The following is a 25,399-nucleotide window of genomic DNA, read 5'->3' as shown; positions in this document are numbered from 1 at the left end:
TTCAGTTCTTTATGGCAAAAGATTATAGATTTTGCAAGTTACTGTAAGTGATAACTGCAGTACAGCTTCATAAATATGTGATCTACTGTAGTTACCAGTGCAATAAATGTTTGGCTCCAATAAATTGCATTTCAGTAATGAGTTGTTCAGTTGTAGAGCATCATAGAATCCTTGATTGACATTAAAAATAACCTTCTTGTTTATTTTTTCCTCCATCCCAGATTTTGTTCACATTACGCACTCATATGTAAATACGGCTACATGCTGAACAGCAACATTTTTTTTTCTTTTCTTTTTGCATCCAGAAGGTAGAAACATACAATTACTGTGTCTACAACTGGATCAGAATAACAAAATGATTTATGTCATGCTGTTTACAAGAACACTAACCTAGGAACAACCAGCCAGAGAATGTGCTTTGTCACACGCATTCTGTTCCATTCACAATTATCAATCACTTTGCTACTGCATGTGCAGCCAGTAATGTAACAGCTGTGATCCCTTTTTTTCTTTTTTTCCCCTTCTACTTCTCCCCCCTCCCCTACTCTGTACAGCGAGTTTCTTTTGTGCTACCAGCTGGAGAATGTTTGAAGTTTGTGGTGGAAGTGTTCAGACAAGTGTGGTCACTAAACAGAATATTTGGCATTCTGCTCACCTCATGTTTTGCATGGTCAGGCATGTGAGAGTGTGGTGTGGGAATATTTCAAGACAAGAGACTGTGATGTAAATCTACTGCTCCTAAGGGAGACAGAAAGAACAGCAGACATTTTGAAGATTTATAAAAACATTGTCGTGAAAGTTTGTATGGGAAATTACTATTCAGGACAGGAACGGGCTGGTTCATCTAAGCTATGGTCACCTGGTAAGAAGAAGACAGAACAAGTAACAAACTTGGATTTTTTCCAACACAATGCTGTTCGTTGCCATATTTACAGATATTTCAAAAGAAAAGAACATCCAATGGTAAACAAACAGTGTGTTACTCTTTACGAGGCAGAATTATTCAGTTACAGCAAGTTTGTTAACAGTTGTCAGAGTCCCCCATTTCAGGCACAAAAAAATTTGTGGGCACAAAATTATAAGACAGAGAAGCGATATTGCTGCATGACATTCTTGATTTTCAAGAGACGTTGTTAACCATTTGAAGACACTGTGTGATCCATATTTCCACAAGACATCTCATCTTGTCATTAACAAACACCTATCTGCAGACAAGTAAGATGTACTACATGCACACTACAGTTTGTATTATTTTAATGCTGTTAGTTATTGTATTCACATGAAGGATTCAGATCCATTTCTACCATAATGAATAAGCCAGTAATACATAAATCATACTGATCATTGTAAAAGACAGTTCATGTCCTTTTGCTTTTGTTGAGATATACTAATAATAGGAAATACGTATGATTTTATGCAGAGGAGTTCAATCATTAGGTGACAATTCTCAAAGTGAACTCTATACTGGACTTTAACAGGAAGCATGAGGAGTGAGGAGAATGTCAGTATGGACCGACACAGCTGTTGCTGCTACTGCCATACTGTAACCGCACACAGCAGCAAACCAACATCACCCCCTTTCACATTCAACTGTGCTTTGCTGTAGATCACTTTGATATCCTGATCCAGATTACAGGAAGCATGAGGAGTGAGGAGAATGTCAGTATGGACCGACACAGCTGTTACTGCTACTGCCACACTGTAAGCGCACACAGCAGCAAACCAGCATTACCCCCTTTCACATTCAACTGCACTTTGATGTCGATCACTTTGATATCCTGATCCAGGTGTACTACTTCCTACTACTTTCATCATTTAGCTTGACTGTGTACTTAGTAGGGCATTTCAATGCATTTAACACTGGATAGATGTTTAATGACATACTCACCAGTCTTTGCCAATCTTGTAAACAAAAATTATGTTATCAGTTTGACCAACAGCAATCTTCAAGGAATCAGGAGAAAATGCTATGCCTTTTACAACATAGCTTTTTTTCCCATACTGAAATTAAGAATAATTTGATGAACAATTTATTAATAACAATTATTTCATTCTATGACACAGTTTCATATTTCAATCTTACCTTTGAGTCAACTGGTTTTGTTGAAAATCTGTCACGTTTCACACCCTTCTCATCAAATACATGGATGAGGCGATCTGACATACAACAAGCAAATTTACTGTTGTTTGGTGCCCATGCAATGGCCAGAACCTTTGATGCACAGTTCTTCCAAACACAAAAAGAAACATTTTATTACAAAACTAAAAATGACATAAAAATCCTGTGAATTCATTATAATGCAAGTGTAATAAATCAGTATGAGAACTATAGCTTTTCCAGAGGTACCAGCAAGCAGATAGAACACACACACACACACACACACACACACACATACTTTCACCCAAGTACAACTCACACACACATGGCTACTGTCTACAGCTGCTGGGGCCCAGTCAGGCTGTAGTGTCAGGCCCCAGTGGCCAGAGAAAATAGATTTGTTTATGTGTGTGTGATACTTGTGTAAGTGTGTGTGTGTGTTTGTGGTGGTGGGGGGGGGGGGGAGGGGGTGCTCTGTTTCAGAAGAAGGTAATTTCAGAAAAAGATCTTTTTTTGCTGCGAATGTAAATATTTCACTGTGATATGCCAGTATTAACAGAGAAAAGAAGTGAATAATGAACAGGTCACTGAAGAAACCTGTAGAATTTCCTGGATTTGAAAGAACTATGAGAAATAAATACACTGTTGAGACACGTAAACTAAGGAGCATAAACACAGTGCTACTAATATTTCAACATGAACCTGATCATGTAGTGTAACACACTGTATGCTAGCTTGTGAGACAAGGATGTGAGATCCTGACTGAATATGAATGACAAATTAACAGCTGTGGACTGGTGCACAAGACAGCCTGAGAGTTGTTTTTACGCAGGTTCCCACACTCATTTAGTAAATGCTGGGCTGGTGCTAAGAGAATACAATACACAAACTGTTAAAATATGATAACACACAGAGCAAAGTATACATAATCCACAGTGTAACATGTCAGGAAATATTCAAATTGTCAAAATGAAGAGACAGATACCTAACTTTTTTGGTACTATTTGATACAGTTTTCAGTTACAGTAGCTCATGATACATTTTTACTAATGGTTTATGCAATACATTTAGACTTATACAGTATCAGCATTACTTTAACATATCAACAACTATAATGTCAGCATTTTTATCCATCATGCATTTGCACAATGTGTCAACATACACTACTGGCCATTAAAACTGCTACACCAAGAAGAAATGCAGATGATAAATGGGTATTCATTGGACAAATATATTAGACTAAAACTGACATGTGATTACATTTTCATGCAATTTGCGTGCGTAGATCCTGAGACATCAGTACACAGGACAACCACCTCTGGCAGTAATAACGGCCTTGATACGCCTGGGCATTGAGTCAAACAGAGCTTGGATGGTGTGTACAGGTACAGTTGCCCGTGCAGCTTCAACATGATAGCACAGTTCATCATGAGTAGTGACTGGCGTATTGTGATGAGCCAGTTGCTCGGCCACCATTGACCAGATGTTTCCATTTGGTGAGAGATCTGGAGAATGTGCTGGCCAGGATAGCAGTCGAACATTTTCTGTATCCAGAAAGGCTCGTACAGGACCTGCAACATGCGGTCATGCATTATCCTGCTGAAATGTAGGGTTTCGCGGGGATCGAATGAAGGGTAGAGCCACGGGTCGTAACACATCTGAAATGTAACGTCCACTGTTCAAAGTGCCGTCAATGCGAATAAGAGGTGACCAATGTCACCCCATACCATCACGCCGGGTGATACGCCCATATGGCGATGACGAATACACGCTTCCAATGTGCGTTCACCGCGATGTCACCAAACACGGATGCGACCATCATGATGCTGTAAACAGAACCTGGATTCATCCAAAAAAATGACATTTTGCATTTCGTGCACCCAGGTTCAGCGTTGAGTACACCATCGCAGGCGCTCCTGTCTGTGATGCAGTGTCAAGGGTAACCGCAGCCATGGTCTCCGAGCTGATAGCCCATGCTGCTGCAAAGGTCATCCAACTGTTCATGCAGATGGTTGTTGTCTTGCAAACGTCCCCATCTGTTGACTCAGGGATCGAGACATGGCTGCACGATCTGTTACAGCCATGAGGATAAGATGCATGTCATCTCGACTGCTAGTGATACGAGGCCATTGGGATCCAGCACGGCATTCCATATTACCCTCCTGAACCCACCGATTCCATATTCTACTAACAGTCATTGGATCTCGACCAACACAAGTAGCAATGTCGCGATACGTTAAACCGCAATCGCGATAGGCTACAATCCCACCTTTATCAAAGTCGGAAACGTGATGGCACGCATTTCTCCTCCTTACACAAGGCTTCACAATAACGTTTCACCAGGCAACGCCAGTTAACTGCTGTTTGTGTATGAGAAATCGGTTGGAAACTTTCCTCATGTCAGCACGTTGTAGGTGTCGCCACCGGCGCCAACCTTGTGTGAATGCTCTGAAAAGCTAATCATTTGCATATCACAGCAGCTTCTTCCTGTCGGTTTAATTTCGCGTCTGTAGCACATCATCTTCGTGGTGTAGCAATTTTAATGGCCAGTAGTGTAGTATTTCATAAATAAAGTTCACCACCCTATTATTTCTTTCAGAACAGTAAAGAAAAATACAAGATAAATGCAATTAAGATTTGGTTTTTCTTTTGTACACTTAATTAGGAGTATGCACATTATGTATCTCTGAAAACTTTGTTTTGAAGGTTGGATCAAAGTTTTTCTATTCAGTATTTAATTATGTAACCCCTGAATCTAACCTTAAATGTAAGAATATTATAAGGGTAGATTGCTACTCACGTTAAGATGACACCTTGAGTTGCAAACAGGCACAATGAAAAGATTATTATTCAGCAGAAGCCTTCATAAAAAAATTTTAAAAAATAAAAAAAAAATACACTAAAGCAAGCACACCTCACACATGCAAGACTGCTATGTCCGGCTGCTCCAGCCCGAATACAATGGTTAGGTTGAATAAAAGCAGAAAGCAGCAATCTGGGATAGGGCAGGAAATGAAGAGGGCTAGCAGGGTACTTGTGGGGGAAAGAAGTCAGTCCTGTCTGCCAGAGCATGCACGGATTAGATGGCGGCAAAATAAGGCTGCCAGTCACAGCATCAAGAGACTTTGTGTGAGGGAGGGGGGCAGGGGAGAGCGGAAAAGGAGTGGAGCAGAGAAGAAGAAAAGACCAGTGGATGCATTGGCAGACAGCAGCATGAGAGTGAGGGGATGCGAACTGGCAGGAGGTGGTAGGACAGAGGGGATGGAAACTGTTGGGTGAAGGGTGTGGGGACAATAGGTTACCTAGGCTTGAAGTCAAGAGTAGAGAATGTGTTCCTATCTGTGTAGATCAGAGAAGCTGGTGGTGTAGAGGAGGATTCAGATGGCTTGGGTTGTGAAGCAGCCATTAAAATCATACATGTTATGTTCAGCTGCATGTAGCACCACAGGATGGTCCACTTTGCTTTTGGCCACCGTTTGGCAGTGGCCATTCATCTTGGTGGACAGCTGATTGGTAGTCGTACCAATACAAAAAGCTGTGCAGTGGTTGCAGCAGAGGTGGTGTATGACATGGCTTGTTTTCACAGAACACTTTGGCAAAAGCTCAATGTGTAACAGTCTTTACGTTGTGCCTATCTTCAACTCAATGTGTCATCATTACAACATAATCTTGCCATTGTTTGATTTAACCATAAAATTAGTTTTGTCAGTAGCACTTTATTTGAAGAAAAACAAGTCAAAATTATAAAGTAAAAATAGAATGGGCAGGTCTACAAAACGAAATGATCATATGGTATTACAGGCCGAAAGACTCTATCTGAGGTCGTTCAGCTACAAGGTACAAGACTTTCTATTGATGCCACTTAGGCGACTTGTGTATCTTTTGGGATGAAGATGAGATGACATGATTAGGATAACACAAACGGCCAAACCTAGAGTGAATGAAATCTTTGGCCTGGTCAGGAATCAAAATCAGTAACCCATGATCACTTCAGAAAGTTCAAAAATAAGATGGAAATTAAATTAAAATTAAAATACCACTGTTTGATAGTATTTAAATTTGTCAGCTATTTGAGGGCTTGTTCTTCTTAGTTAGTTCTTTGTGAGCAGTCCTTCAGCATAAGCTCTCTGTACTATGTAACAAAACCCATGTGCTGGTGAGTAAGCAGTCATATTAAAGTTTTAAGATAGGGAATGTAAGAGTTGGCTCGGATGAGGTAAGCCAGTGTGTGAGATGACAGAAGGGCTTTCACAGTCCGTCACACACTCGCCAACTTAGGGACATCCAACAGCATGTAAATGGTAGTTATTCCCAAGGAAGTTGCAGGCCAGGATGAGCTGATGGCCAGCTACAAGCATGGTTTGTTAGTATTGGAGGGAAGCGTGGAGGGTAAAAATCATAGAGGGAGACCAAGAGATGAATACACTAAACAGATTCAGAAGGATGTAGGTTACAGCAGGCACTGGGAGATGTTGCACAGGATAGAGTAGCATGGAGAGCTGCATCAAACCAGTCTCTGGACTAAAGACCACAACAACAACAACAGTTGCTACTAACCATGTAGAAGAGATGCTGAGTTGCAGATTATCACAACAAAAAGACTGTCACAAAATGAGCTTTCAGACAACAAGATCTTTGTTGGGAAACAAAAACCATACACACACACACACACACACACACACACTCACACACACACAAACGCAGCTCACACACACATGACCGAAGTCTCTGGCAGCTGAAGCCAGACTGTGCATGTGACTGTAGGCTGAGTCGCAGATAGGCGCAACAAAAAGCCTGTTACAAGGTGAGCTTTCAGACAACAAAGCCTTTGTTGAAAAAAAAAACACATCAAACACACACATACTCACACAAATGCAGCTCACACACACATGATCAAAGTCTCTGGCAGCTGAAGCCAGACTGTGTGTGTGTCTGTAGGCTTTTTTCGAGAAAGGCCTTGTTGGCTGAAAGCTCATTTTGTGACAGTCTTTTTGTTGCATCTATCTGCGACTCAGCATCTCTGCTATGTGGTGAGTAGCAACTATCCTCTTTATAATGCAGTAATAATATAGATATCCCAAAACTACAGGAGATAGTTGATCACACTAAATAAATATTCTCATAATAATCATTGAAAATTAATAACTGCTGAACCCTTCATTCGATCTTAATAAAACAGTATTGGATGATAGCTTAAGACTCTAGATATCACCTCTCAAAGCCATACATTTGCATATAATCTATTTGTTGAATTATTGTGTTTTTATGTCTTTTTTATAATATAAATGTGTTGGCCCATCAGATTCTCCACTCACACAGCAAAATGGAAGTATTATGGCAATTCTTAAGTCTCACAATAAATTATCACATTACATTTATCTAAATTATTAACTGTTTCTGATTTATTTAACTAAGTGTTTGGTTGGCCACTATTAAAAACATTTGTAACTTGAAAACTGTAAATTATCCATAAGATTTAGTACCATCATTGGGCTGAGTGTAGAAAGATGCATCGGTTGAGCACGCCAAGTTTATATTTTCATGTGTTTCAACATTTGGTCTGTATTATTTGTTACAGGTGTATCTGCACTAGATATGTTTTCGATCATTTACGTCTGAACTTTTATATGTAGGACACTGTATTTGGTCTTTATAGAACTGGCAGGAAATTATCTTTTATTTCAGCCATATATCTGATCTGTAACATTACTGTTGTGCAAATGATGGTCAGTTTCCCACATTTTAAGAAAACCGTGCACGTGTGGTGGGGAAATGCAAGTTCTCACTGGTGCAAGCATATAGGCACTCAAGTATTTTGAGGGGCTCTTGGGAATAAAGAAGGTTTCAAGAAGTTGAGACTGGACACTTTATGTCAAATAGCCAGAGGCTTCATTAGTCAAGCTTGGTACAGATCAGCCTTCAGGACTCATGGACCTCATACTGTGATTAACTGTTAGTTTCTGGGCAGCAGGCGATTGTGTGAATACTTTAACAAATATTTATACTCACAAAAATTACCAAGTCAAGTGAGACTTAAACTCTGAGAGCTAACTGCAACTTTAACATTTTGTGAGCATTAGATGATATGTGACATTGAATTTTAATTTATTTTGGTTGCTCCTTTGGAATTCATACTGGGTGGAGTATGAGAACCTCCTCATGAATTTGCATGTGTTAATATTTTGATTGCTATGAGTGGATTTCAAATATTTATGAGTTGGCGAAAAACTTGTATTTAGTTAATGGAATGGAACTCTGTTTTTCGCATACCAGTGATGTTTAGAAAGCATTTGGGGATTCTGTTATCATTCTAATTCCAGACACATGCAAGCTTAACTGCAATTGAAAACTATTATCATTTCTGATAATGACAGAAGCTGAAGAAATGAATTAAAATCTGTGCCACAGCCAGGACTTGAATGCGGGTCTCCTGCTTACTTGGCATATATGTAACCTCTACATCACTGTAGCAGTATGGCTAACACAACTGCACAGGTTACCAAGTCCAATGCTGTCCCTAAAACAAACTTCAATTCATGCCTTCAGCCCTTTCTCCCTTTCGTAAATCACCAGGGGCCCAAATTTTAATTTATTTCTTAAGCTTCCCCTTTCTCCTCTTCTTAAATCATCAGTGGCCAAAATTTTTATTCATTTCTTCAGCTACTATCATTATTGAAGATAAAGTTGAGACTCATATGTCTCAAGAAAACTGTAATTCCATCAGATCAATGTTATCATTTTATTTCATGTTTTAATAAGCTATTGTAGGACAACCATTCTTAACAATTTCTATGTCAGACTGACTGAATAAATCAGTTCATCCAATTTGGAGCTTGTGGTGTCATCCACACCACTTATTCATTAGAATAAAACTACGAGGGCCGTTCAGAAAGTAACCTCCGGTTGATTTAAAAAAATACACCAAGTTAAATAAAAATATTTTAATATATACATCTTACAACTACATCTTTGCACTATTTTTCTACATAGTCTCCATAGCGATTGAGGCACTTATCGTATCTCTTCACAAGCTTTGAAATTCCTTCTGCATAAAAATCACCCGCTTGTGCCTGGAGCCAGCCTGTGACCGCATCTTTGAGCTCTTCGTCGTCATCAAACCACTGTGACCCGAGCCATTTCTTCAAATGCATGAAGAGGTGATAATCACTTGGCGCCAGGTCTGGGCTGTAAGGTGGATGGTTGATAACGTCCCATTTGAAGGACTCAAGAAGGGCCGTTGTTCTGCGAGCAGAGTGAGGACGGGCGTTATCGTGCAAAAAAACGATACCGGAAGTCAGCATACCACGGCGTTTGTTCTGTATAGCCCGTCGTAACTTTTTTATTGTTTCACAGTACACGTCTTGATTAATGGTCGTACCATGTTCCATGAATTCAACCAACAACACCCCTTTGGCATCCCAAATCACCGTTGCCATCAGTTTTCTGGCAGAAAAATCTTGCGAGGCTTTTCTCGGTTTGGTAGGCGAATTTGAATGTTCCCACATCTTTGATTGTTCTTTTGTCTCAGGGTTCACGTACTTAATCCAGGTTTCGTCACCGGTCACGATTCTGTTTAACAATGGTTCTCCTTCGTCCTCATAACGTGACAGAAAGTCTAATGCAGAGGCCATTCTTTGAGTTTTGTGGTGGTCGGTAAGAATTTTGGGCACCCATCGTGCACAGAACTTACGGTAACCCAATCTTGCTGTCACTATCACGTACAAGAGAGTCTTAGAAATCTGTGGAAAACCAGTAGACAACTCCGACATTGAGAAACGTCGATTTTCACGAACTTTTGCATCAACTGTCTGAACGAGTTCGTCAGGCACCAATGATGGTCTACCACTCCTCTCTTCATCACGAACGTTTTCTCGTCCACTTTTAAATAAACGTACCCATTCACGGACAACTCCTTCACTCATAACTCTTGGTCCGTACACGGCACAAAGCTCACGATGAATAGCTGCTGCAGAATATCCTTTGGCTGTAAAAAACCTTATGACAGCACGCACTTCACATTTGGCGGGGTTTTCTATTGCAGCACACATTTCAAACTGCCACAAAAACTAAACTAGCGCAGGTACGACGTTCACTCGACCACGGCTTGATGCCGACTGACCTGTTGAGTGCGTGAACGCACAGATGGCGTCGCTACTCCCCCCACAACCCGTACTGTGACCAATCGGAGGTTACTTTCTGAACCGCCCTCGTATTTTTATCATTTATTATTAAAGTGATACAGGTGGCCATAATGCAGGTGCAACCACAACAGAGGGGTATCTCTTAAGAGGTCAGAAAAATGTGTGGTTCCTGAAAAGAGGCAGCAGCCTTTCCAGTAGTTGCAGGGGCAACAGTCTGTATGATTGACTGATCTGGCCTTGTAATATCAACCAAAATGGCCTTGCTGTGCTGGTACTGAGAACAGCTGAAAGCAAAGAGAAACTACAGCAATAAGTTTTCCTGAGGGCACACAGCTCTACTGTAAGGTTAAATGATCAGGTCATCCTCTTGTGTAAAATATTCCGGAGGTAAAAATAGTCCCCCATTTGGATATCCAGGGACAGACTACTCAGGATTATGTCATCATCAGGATATACAAAACTGACATTCTATGGAGAGGAGCATGGAATGTTAGATCCCTTAATCCGGCAGATAGGTTAGAAAATTTAAAAAGGGAAATGGAAAGTTTGAAGTTATATATATAGGCAACAGCCTTGCCGCAGTGGCTACACCGGTTCCCGTGAGATCACCGAAGTTAAGCGCTGTCGGGTGTGATCGGCACTTGGATGGGTGACCATCCAGGCCGCCATGCGCTGTTGCCGTTTTTCAGGGTGCACTCAGCCTCGTGATGCCAATTGAGGAGCTACTCGACCGAATAGTAGCAGCTTCGGTCAAGAATACCATCATAACGACCGGGAGAGCGGTGTGCTGACCCCACACCCCTCCTATCCGCATCCTCCTCTGAGGATAACACGGCGGTCAGATGGTCCCGATGGGCCACTTGTGGCCTGTACATGGAGTGGTTGAAGTTAGATATAGTGGGAATTAGTGAAGTTCAGTGGCAGGAGGAACAGGACTTCCGGTCACGTGAATACAGGGTTATAAATACAACCTCAAATAGGGGTAATGCAGGAGTGGGTTTAATAATGAATAAAAAAATAGGATGTGGGTAAGCTACTATGAAGAGCATAGTGAATGCATTACTATAGCCAAGATAGACATGATGCCCACACCCACCAAAGTAGAACAAGTTTATATGCCAACTAGTTCCACAGATGATGAAGATATTGACAAAATGTATGATGAGATAAATGAAATTATTCAGACAGTTGAGTGAGACAAAAATTTAATTGTGATGGGGGACTAGAATTTGGTAGGAAATCCAAACTGTTCTTCACCGAGGCCGGCTTCTACCAGTTTTTCCATTCGTCTGTGAGGAATTCGCGTTAGTATTTTGCAGCTGTGCCTTATTAAACTGATAGTTCAGTAATTTTCACATCTGCCAACACCTGCTTTCTTTGGGATTGGAATTACTATATTCTTCTTGAAGTCTGAGGGTATTTTGCCTGTCTCATACATCTTGCTCACCAGGTGGCAGAGTTTTGTCAGGACTGGCTCTCCCAAGGCTGTCAGTAATTCTAATGGAATGTTGTCTACTCCCGGGGCCTCAGAAGTTTGGTCAGAATCTCAAAACATTACGTGTGGACAATGGCACTGAATACATTAATTGTGGTATGAAACAGTTTCCGAGGAAACATGAAATTCTGTTAGGAACAACTGCTCCATATACACCACAACAGAATGGTCGTCCTGAGAGGGACAATCGCACAATTTTTGAAAGTGCACACGCAATGTTGGAAGTCAAAAACTTTCCAAAGTTTTTATGGGCAGAGACTGTTAACACTGCTGTATGCATATTAAACAGAGTTACAACAAAACGTAATTTGGAGCAAACTCCATATGAGTTGTGGAATGCACAAAACCATATGTTGGACATCTTTGAGTGTTTGAGTCAGATGCCTTTGCTCATGCATCAAAACAATTTCACAGAAAGTTTGATGCCAAATCCAGGATAGTTGTACTTGTTGGTTATCAATGTGAATCAACAAATTACCAACTTTATGATCCTGCGAGTCACAAAGTGTTTGTATCGAGGGATGTCACATTCAATGAGGTTAGCAAGAGCTCAGCATCTGTACAGCAATAAGTTGATGACACATACTTAAACTTCAAGACTGACGAAGAAAAATGTATCATGGATTGGCACAAGCATGTTACTGGTGAACCAGCGCAAGCACAGGAAGAGATGGAAATTTCACAAAATTATGTAAATAAGTCTAAACTGGAAACTGAAGAGCAACCTACCAAAGTGCTGTTGATGCAGCTACAAGATTGTTCTATCATCTGCAAGCCAGCAAGATATGAAGCTGATTTTACATAGTATAAACATCCTTACAGCTTCAAAGAAGCAATTTCTGGTACTGACTCAAAACACTGGAAAAAAGCGATTGAAGAAGAACTGGAAGCTCATGAAGACAACAAAACCTGGAAGATACTTCCAGGAACTAATAGCCAGAGAGTTAATGTCTCAAAATGGGTGTTCAAGGTTTTATTTGACACAGATGGTAAGATCACTCAGTACAAAGCACGGCTGTGCGCAAGAGGTTTCAAACAGGGCATTTATTTATTTATTTACGTCCCATACCTTGGATGTTGGACAAAATGACATTACATTAATGTACTGTTACATTGATTGCATACATTACATTTATAAATTGTTACATTTTTATATTGCTATATTGTTATATTACATTTTTATATTGCTACAATCGAAATTAACTTATTTTTCAAGATACTGTGTTACTGAGTAAAAACAGTTTTCCATGAGATATGAAGTTACAGATTTTTTAAAGCTATGGATTTTTGTTTATGGCCTTTAGGTTACTTGGCAGCTTATTAAACAAATGTGAACCTGAGTGATACACACCTTTCTTGCACAGTGTGGTATAACAATGATGTCTGTGTATGTCACTATTTGCCCTCATATGGTGTTCATGTACAGATTTATTTTGAATAAATACATTTCCATTTTTTAGCATGCTCTTTTTAAGGAACATTACAACTTCTAGTATATAGATACATGGTAGGGGTAGAATACCCAGTTCTTTAAAGAATGGTTTGCATGATTTTCAGCTGTTAGCATTTTTCATTATCCTCACAATCATTTTTTGTTTCCAGAATGTGGTTATGCTATGAGGAGAATTTCCCCAGAATATGATGCCATATCTCAGTAGGGAGTGTATACAAGCGTAATACACCGCTCTAACTGTTTCAGGACTTGTGTTGTTCTATATAATCCTCATCGCATAAGTCATTTTCGATAGTTTAGAATTTAATGAAGTGATGTGGGAATTCCATTTAAGATTGTCTTGTAAGTAGATGCCAAGAAATTTTGTTTCAGTGACACTGTTAATTCTTTGGTTTTCCATGGACATGTTTGGTTTTAATGGGTTTTTATTTTGTTGTGTATGGAAGTGTAAGGCGACTGTTTTTTGAGGGTTTATCAGTAATTTATTCCTCATAAACCACTCTGTGACATTTTCACTTGTGACTTTAGCATTTAAACTTAGAGCCATTTCATTTTCACCTTCAATTAATATGCTTGTGTCATCTGCAAATAGCACTGGTTCGGAGTGTTGAACGTGTAGGGGGAAGTCGTTTATGAAAATTAAGAAGAGAGAGGGACCTAAAATTGAGCCTTGTGGTACACCGTGGGTTAATGTGGAAGGTTTCAATTGATAAGCTTGGAGTTCATTTTTTCCCATGTGTTTTACCTCTGTTATCTGAGAGCGATTTTCTAGGTAGGATTTCAGCCACTCATGTTGCAGGCCTCTTACACCATACCACTCTAACTTTCTTAGGAGAATTTCATGGTCTATTAGATCAAATGCTTTTGTTAAATCCAGGAAAATCCCCAAAACATTTGTGTGATCATCCACTGAATTTAAAATACGATTTATGAGGCTAAAAGTGGCTGCTTCAGTACTGCACTGAGGCCTGAAGCCATGCTGACATCCTGAAATCATATTTTTTTGTTAAAGAAATCAGTTAGTTGTAGCAGAACTAGTTTTTCAATGATTTTTGAAAAACCTGATAGGAGTGACACCGGCCTATAGTTGACCATCTGCTGCTGATCGCCCTTTTTGTAAAGGGGTACAACTTTTGCAGTTTTTAACTGTTGTGGGAAAATACGACTTGATAGTGAAGAATTGCATATATCTAGCAGTGATGGGAGTATCTGTTCAGCTGATACTTTTATAATATAGTCTGGCACATCGTCGACTCCAGCTGAATATTTATTTTTTAATGACCTTATGCTGTTTAACAGTTCTTCCCTGCTTATTGGTCGGAGGAACATGGATGTATTTGTTACACTATTTCCAGAAATTTCCTGTAATATTTTGTTTGATGTTTTTCCCATTTGTTCCTTCACTAACTCACGAGCAATATTGGTGTAGTAAGTATTGAAGTGGTTAGCAATTAATTTTGGATCAGTGATCTTGCTGCCCGCCTGTGACAATACAATATTTTTGCGTATTTCCACCTTTCCAGTAAGTTTCTGTACCGTATTCCACATTGTCTTAGCTTTGTTTGATGATTCCATAATAAGTTTGTCATTTTCCCTTAATTTTGCTTCCCTTATTACACGACTCAGAGTTAACTTGTATTTTTTGAAGTAGTGAGCAAATTCAGGGATGCAAATCTGTTTTTGATAGTGCAAAAAGTTCTCTTTTTCTTCTACATGATACTTTGATCCCTGATGTAATCCAAGTTTTGGGTTTGCCGGGGCCTTTACAAATTATTTTCTTTTTTGGAAATGCAATTTCGAAACAGTGTCTGTAAATTTCCATGCAATTATCCAGCTTTTCACCTGTGTTGTAACTGTTGTAGATTTTATTCCACGAGTGGGTACTTAGCATACGTTTGAAGTGCTCGATATTTTGCATGCTGAATTTTCTCTTGTAGATAACACTTCCATTCCTAGAAAAATCAACACTTCCGCATATGGCAAGTAGCTGTGCATTGTGATCACTGTAGCCGGTATTAAAGTTTTCTGAGGTGTGCATGTCAGTGTTTACAAAGATCTGGTCAATAAGTGTAGCACTAGTTTTTGTTACGTGTGTAGGGGAGTTTATTTTAGTGCACAGGTTATATTCTTGAATAATATTAAGGAACTTCCTGGCAGATTAAAACTGTGTGCCCGACCGAGACTCGAACTCGGGACCTTTGCCTTTCACGGGCAAGTGCTCTACCAACTGAGCTACCGAAGCAAGACTCACGGCCGGTCTCACAGCTTCACTTCTGCCAGTATCTCGTCTCCTACCTTCCAAACTTTACAGAAGCTCTCCTGCGAACCTTGCAGAACTAGCACTCCTGAAAGAAAGGATATTGCGGAGACATGGCTTAGCCACAGCTTGGGGGATGTTTCCAGAATGAGATTTTCACTCTGCAGGGTTCGCAGGAGAGCTTCTGTAAAGTTTGGAAGGTAGGAGACGAGGTACTGGCAGAAGTGAAGCTGTGAGTACCGGGCGTGAGTCGTGCTTCGGTAGCTCAGTTGGTAGAGCACTTGCCTGCGAAAGGCAAAGGTCCCGAGTTCGAGTCTCGGTCGGGCACACAGTTTTAATCTGCTAGGAAGTTTCATATCAGCGCACACTCTGCTGCAGAGTGAAAATCTCATTCTGGAAACATCCCCCAGGCTGTGGCTAAGCCATGTCTCCGCAATATCCTTTCTTTCAGGAGTGCTAGTTCTGCAAGGTTCGCAGGAGAGCTTCTGTAAAGTTTGGAAGGTAGGAGACGAGATACTGGCAGAAGTGAAGCTGTGAGACCGGGCGTGAGTCGTGCTTCGGTAGCTCAGTTGGTAGAGCACTTGCCCACGAAAGGCAAAGGTCCCGAGTTCGAGTCTCGGTCGGGCACACAGTTTTAATCTGCCAGGAAGTTTCATATCAGCGCACACTCCACTGCAGAGTGAAAATCTCATTCTGGGAATATTAAGGAATTTTTCTCTTTAGTGGCTGTGCATTAAGAGGTCAATATTAAATACAATATCAATCACTCAGAGTTTTTTTGGCAATTATCACATATTGTTGCTAGGCAATGAAAACCCCGTAACTCCATCTGACAATGAAATCCACCTAACTCCATTACCAAATGTAGACAGTTATGCCACATAGCCTGTTGAAACATTCCTTCTTCAAGTTGTATGGCAATAATGAAAAACTCACATCTCCAACGATATGTAGTTTGTGCTGTAAACCTCACATCTCCGGTAATTGCCAATGCTAGAGTGCAGGGTGAACACATGCTCCGAGATTAAAACGTGTTTTGACGTGTTAGTAACCTTTTTGACTGACGGACCCAACACTGCTTTATTGCTACAAGTACATGTTAGTATTTTTAGGTATTTATGTATCGTATTTGAATATACAGAATTAATAATGACCTCGTTAAATACAATACTGATTTACGAGTTTTTCATTGCACGTAAAACAGACTGCACTTGGTACATACGAGGTTTTAATTTTAGAACTTAACAGAATCCTATGCATTCTACAATAACTATTTTGTTTTCAGCTGTGCATAAAAAGAGTAAATTCACTCTTCACCTTGTGACTCAAGCCGACAACGGTTCATATCGTATAAAATCACCGGAAGAAGATTCTAGTCAGGTTCCTCCTTGTCCTGCACCAAAAGAAAGGGTAGACCTACAAAATGAAGGTAAGCCGTAGTTTATATTGTTGTAACTGGAAGTAAGATCCTTGTTTGGAAGTTGAGGAGATAAAATTATTTAAATATTATTGATGACATTATTGTTTACACTACAGATAATGCGGAAAAAGAAGCCAATACAGAGGCGAATTCCACTTCTGAGTTTGAAAGTCTTTTCGAACACAGCAGTGAGGATGATATCTCCAGTGGCAGTAGTGATGTGTATGATCCAAATAAAAACAAAAATGACCATAGCAGTAACAACAGCACGGAAGATGGCGATGACGAAGTTGATGTGGGAGTAAAAAGTACTAAGCAGCGCCGTAAAAGGAAAAGCAATCAATCACTTCAGAGTTTGCAGAAAGAAAAATGTATGAGGGGACAGGATTATTTAAGAATGCAAAAGGATGAGTTTGGCAAAAAGAGACCAACAATGAGCAGAAGTAGGAGGGAAATGAAACCACGATGTAGTTGTAAACATTCTTCCTTAAATAGGAACAGGAATTGCAAGCATATTACAGAAGAGCAGAGACAGCTAATATTTAATCATTTCTGGCAGGATATGTCTTGGGGTGAAAGAAAAATTGTTGTTAGACGCCATGTCTACTACGTTCCAGTTAAAAGACACAGAAACAATTCAGAATCTAATAAATCTCACCGTTCTAACACACTATATTACAATTTTGTAATAGAAGGACAGAGAAACACTGTCTGCAAGACTATGTTTCTGATACTTTGTGGTTAGGCGAATAGAGTGTCAGAACATGGGCATCTACTGCAGCAGGAAGAATGCTTGCAGAAGGGCCTCAAGTGCAGGAGAGACCAACGAAAGTTTCCGGTGGACGACAATCAGCATCAGATTTTTTTGCAGAGTTGCCGAATCTGAAATCGCATTACTGCCATCGTTCTTCCACAAAACTCTACTTGTAACCTAACTGGCAGAGTTACTCAGAACTACATATGGCATATATAGAATTTTGCAAGAAAAGAGAACAATTCCCAGCTGCTTACAAACAGTTCTGTGAGGTATTTGATGAAAATAATCTTAACCTACTTTCGCCTAAAAAGGACCAGTGCAATCTTTGTTGTTCTCACCAGACAGGCAGTCTCCCAGACAATGAATACTCTTTGCATATGGCCCGAAAAACTGAGGCAAGGGAAGCGAAAAACAGTGATAAATTAGGAACAGCTAGAGTGTTTACTATGGACCTTCAAGCACTTCTGCTTTCTCCCAGACTAAAAGCATCTGCACTGTACTATAAAATCAAACTAAAGGCCCACAATTTTACCATCTATGATTTAAAAAGTAAAGATGGTTATTGTTACCTTTGGCACGAGAGTGAAGGTGGACTAACAGCTTCGGAATTTGCCAGTATACTCGTGCATTTTATAGAAACGTACGTCCAAAATGATTCAGAAGCTACTTTCTATAGCGACGGATGCACGCAACAGAATCAAAACTCAGTCATGAGTAATGCACTGGCTCATCTCACCAATCAGAAAGGCATTACAATAGTGCAAAATTTCTGGAGAAATGTCACACTCAAATGGAGTGTGATTCTATGCACTCCACCACAGAAAGGAAGTTAAAAAAACAGACACATTTATACTCCTGATGGCTATGTAGAAGTTTGTACTACCGCAAGACAAAGTCCAAGACCTTATGTTGTCAGTTATTTGGACCACACGTTTTTCAAGTCCTATGATAAACTCTCGTTGTATTCATCTATTCTGACAGGATCCAAAATTTGGGATCCAACAGTGACTGATATCTGGTGTCTCAAGTATGACCCCTCCGGAAAAATGGAATATAAACTGAAATTCAGCGATACATGGGAACCACTTCCAAGAAGAATGTCAAACATACCCAGCTCATTTACAGTGCCCCCTCTCTACAGTTCACCACTAAAGATCAGAGCAGAAAAGTTTACGCATTTGCAACAACTAAAGCAGGTCCTTCCTAAAGATGTGCATTCATTTTATGACAAACTGCCTCACATTTGTAATGAGAGAACATGTCCGTGCCTAAAAAAAATGCAGCCAAAAATAAACTTGTTTACAGCCACCTATGACTGTGATTGTGATAGTAGCAGTAATAGTAACAATAATAAATATTAATAAACTGCACAAATGTTTACAGTAATAAAAGTTTAATTAAAGCTAACAACATTGTTTCTATGTTTTTTTAACACTGTAATTTACTAACATCCAGATTCCAATATTTTGATCAATGTGAAATTATTCATTTCACTTCATATCTGTAACAATGTATCCTTACAGATGTTTCATAATACACAAATAATGCACAGTTTAAGTATGTATTTTTTTTAAACAAATTAAACATTCACTCATTTCATTTCTTAACCATGCACTTGTTACATGCCTCTTATCTCTTCACTAAGAAAAAAATAACTGTGAAAACCTCGTAACTCCAAAAACCAGCAGACAATTTGAAGTGCATAATGAAGTCTTATATACCAATGGCCGGATCCATATTGTGTAGCAGAAACCACTACATTTGACTAATCAGGTCCCCATGTGATTTCTATAATTACTTTTTTGTTTCTCCTGTAAAATTTGACCAATTTGAGTTACAAGGTTTTCATTGCCTAGCGACAATATAATGATCTATAAATGGTACAGTTCGATGTTCACACACCACTTCTGTATGGGAGCCTTCTTGAAAAAGCTTACATGGATATACCTGAGGGAGTGGTGGTTAAAACCGAGAAATCTGTAGTTTGCAAACTTCAGAAATCACTTTATGGACCTAAGCAAGCTCCTCGGTGTTATAACAAGAAATTTACAGACTTTCTTTCACATTATAGTTTTCAAGCAACTGACACTGATCCATGTTTATTCAGTGGTGTAATCAGTGGTGATGTTATCTTGTTAGCATTATTTTTAGATGATAGTTTTACTACATCAAAGTCAATAGAAGCAATTCATAAAGCTGCCACATCACTAAAAGAAGTCTTTCAAATCACTGTCGGTTAAGGTCATTGCTTTGTTGGAGGCGAAACTGAGTGAGATTGTGTGGGAAATAAAATGTTAATATGTAAGCACCAGTATACGAGAAGGATAACTGAGAAATTTGGAATGTCTGAAGCAAAAGGTTTAAGTGTTCCTGCTTATCCCCATGTGAGTCTGTTACCTAATGATGACGAGTTCAGTGGTGAAAAAGTACCATATCATGAAGCGGTTGGATCTCTTATGTTTTTGTCAGTTATCTCTCGACCAGATATTTCATTTGCAGTGAACAGTGTGAGCAGATTTTTGAACAGCCATACGTGAAAATGTGCAGTGTAAAGAGATAGAAGTTGTTTATGTGTATACCAAGAAACAAGTAGCTGATTTGTTGACCAAAACATTAACCAAAGAAAAATTTGAATATTTGCACTCAAAGTTTAATGTTGTTAATTGGTAAATGCAATCATATTGGCAAGCAGTGAAAGGAATTTACAGGTACTTAATTGAGAAACCAGATTACAGTATAGAGTACTCAAACAGCGGGAGCAAAACGCAACTGGTTGGTCTTTCTGATGCTGACTACACAGATGATCTTACATTGCGAAAGTCAACAACAGGATTTGTTTTTCTTTTGGCTGGTGGTCCTGAACCTGGACGTCTCAGAGCCAAAACGTTGTTGCTAAGTACAAGTGAATCCGAATATTTAGCTGCTCCTACTACTGCTAAAAATGTAATTTGGCTGAGAAAATTACGAGGTGGTCTGGGTATCAAGTGTAAAGAACCAACCACATTACAAATCGACAACCAGAGTGCAATCAAGTTGTCAAAAAATCCTGAACATCAAAAATACACCAAACATATAGATGTACGCTATCATTTTTTATGTGAAAAAGTGCAGTGTAACGAGATAGAAGTTGTTTGTGTGTGTACCAAAGAACAACTTGCTGATTTGTTGACGAAAGCATTAACCAAAGAAAAATCTGAATATTTGTGCTCAAAGCTCAATGTTGTTAATTGCTAAATGCAATCACTTAAATAGTGGGAGTGTTGGAAAGGTTTTGCATAATTGCATTTGTGTGTGTTTGTGGTTCTTGTTCTGTTTATACTCACATTCTGACCACTAGTGCATAGAGTTTATTTATGTGGGCACAGCTGTTTATCTTTGTCTTCTTTGCAGTAGTACTATTATTTGTATTGCTTTTGTTGCATGTGAAAAGTCAGCTGTTATAAAGAAAGCCAGTTATTTTAATTAATAAAATAAGTTCATACACAGCTTTATTAATCTTTCTTAGCAAGCCTCCACTATCCACATTACATGCCAGGATGTATACTGGCATCTTACAAATCACAACATCATTGAGATGGTCGCAAACAGCCAGGTGTGTACCACATCACAGCCAACGCCACGTCAGTAATTCCAATCTGCCCACCATCACAATGGCCCTGGGGCTACCTCCACAATGAGTTTGTGGGTTCCATATCTGCGACATAAGTGGAAGGTAGTTATGGATGCCTATTCAACTTCTACTAAATGGTACAATGTGCTCCACCTCAGCAGAAGTCACCACCTGGAAATTAGCTTAAGTATTTGCAATCGAAGGCCTCCTTAAAGTCATCATTTCAGAAGATGGGCTCTAATTCCAGTACCAAACCTTTTCAAATATCTCTACCCTCAGTGGCATACAGCACCTTCCATGCATTCCATTTCATCACTCTTCCAATGGTACAGGAGACCATCTGACATGGACATTCAAGATATACCCAGCCCAGACCATTCAGGAGAAGAACTGAGTGGACAGCATTGACAAACATTTTTAAGTATGTACCATACCACACCCATCAACAGAAAAGGGATGGGTAAATTGTTTCATGGTAGACAATCAAAGATAGCACTTTGCCTCCCACAGCCGGACAAACACTAACCATCACCACAAGCCCGGTGTACTTCAGAGGAAAGTTCCAGTCCTCATTTGGGGTATGGGTGTCAACTAGCTTAACTTCAGAGAACTAGAAGACTTGTTCATAGATATGGGCACCTTGTTGCCTTCTGGGCAATGTCATCAAACTCCAGAGTACAGCAGTGGTTGCACCCTTTCCTTCTCATCTCTTACAGTTAGTCTCCTCTGACCCAAAGTTCTGGGTGACTTTCCCAAAATCTACCCCTTTTCCTAGACCTCTCCAGACCTTTTCCTTCACCCTTCTTCCTTCACCTTCAACCCTTCTACCCAAAGAAGGAGCCACTGGCTCCGAAAGCTTGCCAATCACAACAGTCTTTTATGTGTGTGTTCCACCGCCATTTGGTGAGTAGACTTTTTATCTATCCAATTAAATAATTGTGATTAACTGTTTAACTAATAATTCAGTGAATGGAAATTCCAGGTTCAAGTATCAATAATTAAGGAAAAGACAGATTGTTACTCACCATAAAGGCAACATGTTGAGTTACAGACAAGCACAATGAAAAGACACACATTAGTATCTGCATGGCACCATTCTGCGCCAACCTGTTTACAGGCCATCTAGAGGAGACTTTCCTAGCCTCCAAAACGCCAAACGCCTTGTCTGGTTCAGGTTCAGTTATGATACCTTCATGATCTGGATTCAGGGGCAAGACACCCTACCCTCATTCTTTCACAATCTCAACACCTCTCTCACTTGCTTCACTTGGTGCACTTCAACACAGAATGCTGCCATCCTGGACATTGACCTACTCCTCTCTGATGGCTCTATCCACACCTATGTTCACGTTAAACCCACTAAACACCAACAGTACCAGCATTTCAACAGCTGTCATCTATTCCACACCAAAAAATCCCTCGTACACATCCCAGCCGTGTGGGGATGGCATACCTGCAGTGACAGGAACTCCCTTGCCCAGTGTGCTGACGGTCACACTCAGCCCTTCAGACAGGCAACATCCCCCAGACCTAGACCACAAACAGATCTCCCATGTCATTTCCCCATAAACATATGTTCCTCCTACCAATCCAAGAACCACAGCCTACAAAAGAGTGCCCCTTTATCACATCCTTTGTCATGGCCTTGATTACCAAGCATCATGCCCAGAAAAGAGGGATATCCTTCCCATCCCTCCTAAAGTGATGTTCCATCATTCACCCAACCTCTACAACAACCTAGTCCATCCCTATGCCACTCCGAATTCCAACACTTTGCCACAGGGACCGCATCCCTGTGGAAGACCAAGGTGCAAGACCTGCCCAATACACCCACCCAGCATTTCCTGTTCCCATCATGTCACAGGCTTATCCTACTCCTACAGAAGCCAGGTCACCTATGAAAGCAGCCATCTCATATACTAGCCTGCTGCAATCATTTCACAGTTTTTTGCATTGGTTTGCTCCACCAGACAGCATTCTTCTCTCCCTTCACTCATACCCTGCTATCCCTTCTCCTTCCCTGCCTCCTCCAGACTGCTGCCTCTGTTCTATGTGACAGCAGCATTCCAGTCCAATCTGCTGGAGATGGTGGTCATGTGTGTGTGTGTGAAGTGTGCTTGCTTGTCTGAATGAATTTGTGTGTGTGTGTGTGTGTGTGTGTGTGTGTGTGTGTGTGTGTGTGTGTGTGTGTGTGTGTGTTTCCTTTTCTGGAGAAGGCTTTGGCCGGAAGCTAATGTGTAAGTGTCTTTTCGTCTTTTCGTTGTGCCTGTCTGCAACTCAGTGTGTCATCTTTATGGTGAGTAGCACACTATATTTTCCTTAGTCATCAATTAATAATTCACGTTATTGATACACTAACTTTGTGGCAACTGAAAGGATTAAAATTCAGCAAGTCATATTAGTATGCCATTGAAGAACTGAAGAACTATCTTATGGGTTTCGGTAGTTGTCAACCCACTTTCAAGTATTCAAGGCATTACTCCTTTGGGCACATTTGAACATGCATGAAATTACCATTGTCGTTAAAATGTTACCACAAGGCCTCCTAACAAATATGCCTCCATGGCTGCCCAATCTATTTTTTTATTTTTTTTATCTGCCAATTTTAGAAAGCATACTAACTTCTGATGTCCCTATAGAGAGAAACAAGCAGTCATGTTGGCTTCAAGATGCAGTAAAGAGGATGACTGATAGGTCACTCCTTCTGGTAATCAAAGGTCATATCTCACTTGATTCCCTCTTATTTTAGCTCATTTGGCTCATTTTAGCTCCTTTAGCACATTTCATTTCAGCTCATGTCAGTTCAGTTCCAGGCCTGTAGATATGATTTCATGTAAGCACATTATTGGTCTTCCAAAATGAGTATCTAACAGTGATTATACACATTAAATCAGAATGGTTTCTGATTCACCAACCCCCACCGATGGAATCTTCACGATGTAATATAACAACCAGGTAACAATTCCCTTTCCCTTGTGCTTCTGCCAGTGGGAGCTTTAGGCAAAGATCTGAAGAGATCATTTATCCCTGTGGCTAGTGAATAAGTTTTCTAATACTTGATTCAGTTCCTCATCTTATGTACTTATTCTTCCATCCTTAATCTCTACTCAGTACTGATGTCTAATGGAATGTGTATAATGGTTAAGTATTCTTCTCAGTTACTAAATAACCCATGGTGTAGAAGTGCGAGGTAGTAGCTGACTTGTGTTCTTTCCACTAAGCAGAGGGGAGCAAGGAAGGTGCCTCCATGTGTGCATTTTACTTACATGCTACATAGAAGAAAGTAAAATGCCAGCGCTCCCCGGAAACGTTGCCCAATCGGACAACGGCCAAACCTTCCACCACCGGAAACCAATGCAATCAAAAGCCAAAAACAAAAACAGGTCCTCTTCAGGGCCAACCCTGACGATCATCAGCCTGAACGTCGAGGGAATCACCAAGAATAAGGAGGATGAAATATCGCAACTATGCCAATCAGAAAAGTGGGACGTACTGTGCCTGCAGGAAACGCATAGAGATGAAACAGCTAACAGACCCAATATCAAAGGAATGTGCTTGGCAGTAGAAGCACCTCACAGAAGGTATGGGAGCGCAATATTTACCAGACCCGAGATGCTGCTCTCTTCCACGAGTAAGACAACCACCAACAACATTGAAGTGTTAGCGATAGAGAGTGGATCATTTACAATATGCTCCGTGTATAAACCCCCCGGCCAGAACTTACACACTTCAATGCCAGAAAGCTTCAACAACCAAAGAACACACTTCGTTGTGGGCGACTTTAACAGCCACAGCACCACCTGGGGCTACGACGAGACAGACACCAATGGTCAGCTGCTAGAACAATGGGCTGAGGCAAATAACCTCTCACTTCTTCACGACCCCAAGCTCCCCTGCTCCTTCAACAGCAAAATTTGGAAGAGAGGTTACAATCCCGATATTTGCTTCGTCAGCCGGAACATCTACGACACCTGCTGCAAAAGAGTATATGATGCAATCCCAAAGACACAACATCAACCTATTGGAATCCAAGTCTACTCAACAATCAAAACAACCAAAATACCTTTCCGTAGGAGATTCAACTTTAAAAAGGCTTGGTGGTCAGAATATTCCTAAGCGCTGGATGAGGAATTAGCCAGTCTGACCCCAACACCAAATAATTATCTTA

At 40.2% G+C, this 25,399-nt stretch overlaps 1 protein-coding gene, 1 non-coding gene and 1 pseudogene across 2 annotated transcripts in view; 1 reads left to right on the top strand and 2 right to left on the bottom strand.

The window, feature by feature from the left end:
• Positions 1-25,399, bottom strand: part of LOC126253687 (intraflagellar transport protein 172 homolog) — a 305,113-nt gene that overhangs the window by 276,072 nt on the left and 3,642 nt on the right. Inside the window, exons 2-3 of the mRNA XM_049955213.1 lie at positions 2,084-2,227; positions 1,889-2,001 (exon numbers count right to left, since the gene is read on the bottom strand). Of these exons, the coding sequence (XP_049811170.1) occupies positions 1,889-2,001; positions 2,084-2,227 (257 nt within the window). The remainder of the gene's footprint in view (positions 1-1,888; positions 2,002-2,083; positions 2,228-25,399) is intronic.
• LOC126253845 (5S ribosomal RNA) lies at positions 10,803-10,920 on the top strand (annotated as a pseudogene).
• Trnas-uga (transfer RNA serine (anticodon UGA)) lies at positions 15,356-15,430 on the bottom strand. The gene has a single exon. It is a non-coding gene; the product is annotated as a tRNA-Ser (tRNA).

This window comes from Schistocerca nitens, chromosome 4, assembly GCF_023898315.1.
Source record: "Schistocerca nitens isolate TAMUIC-IGC-003100 chromosome 4, iqSchNite1.1, whole genome shotgun sequence".
In the NCBI taxonomy this organism is placed as follows: domain Eukaryota; kingdom Metazoa; phylum Arthropoda; class Insecta; order Orthoptera; family Acrididae; genus Schistocerca; species Schistocerca nitens.
Note: the sequence above shows the minus strand (reverse complement) of the source record. Positions and strands in the feature narration are given on the sequence as shown.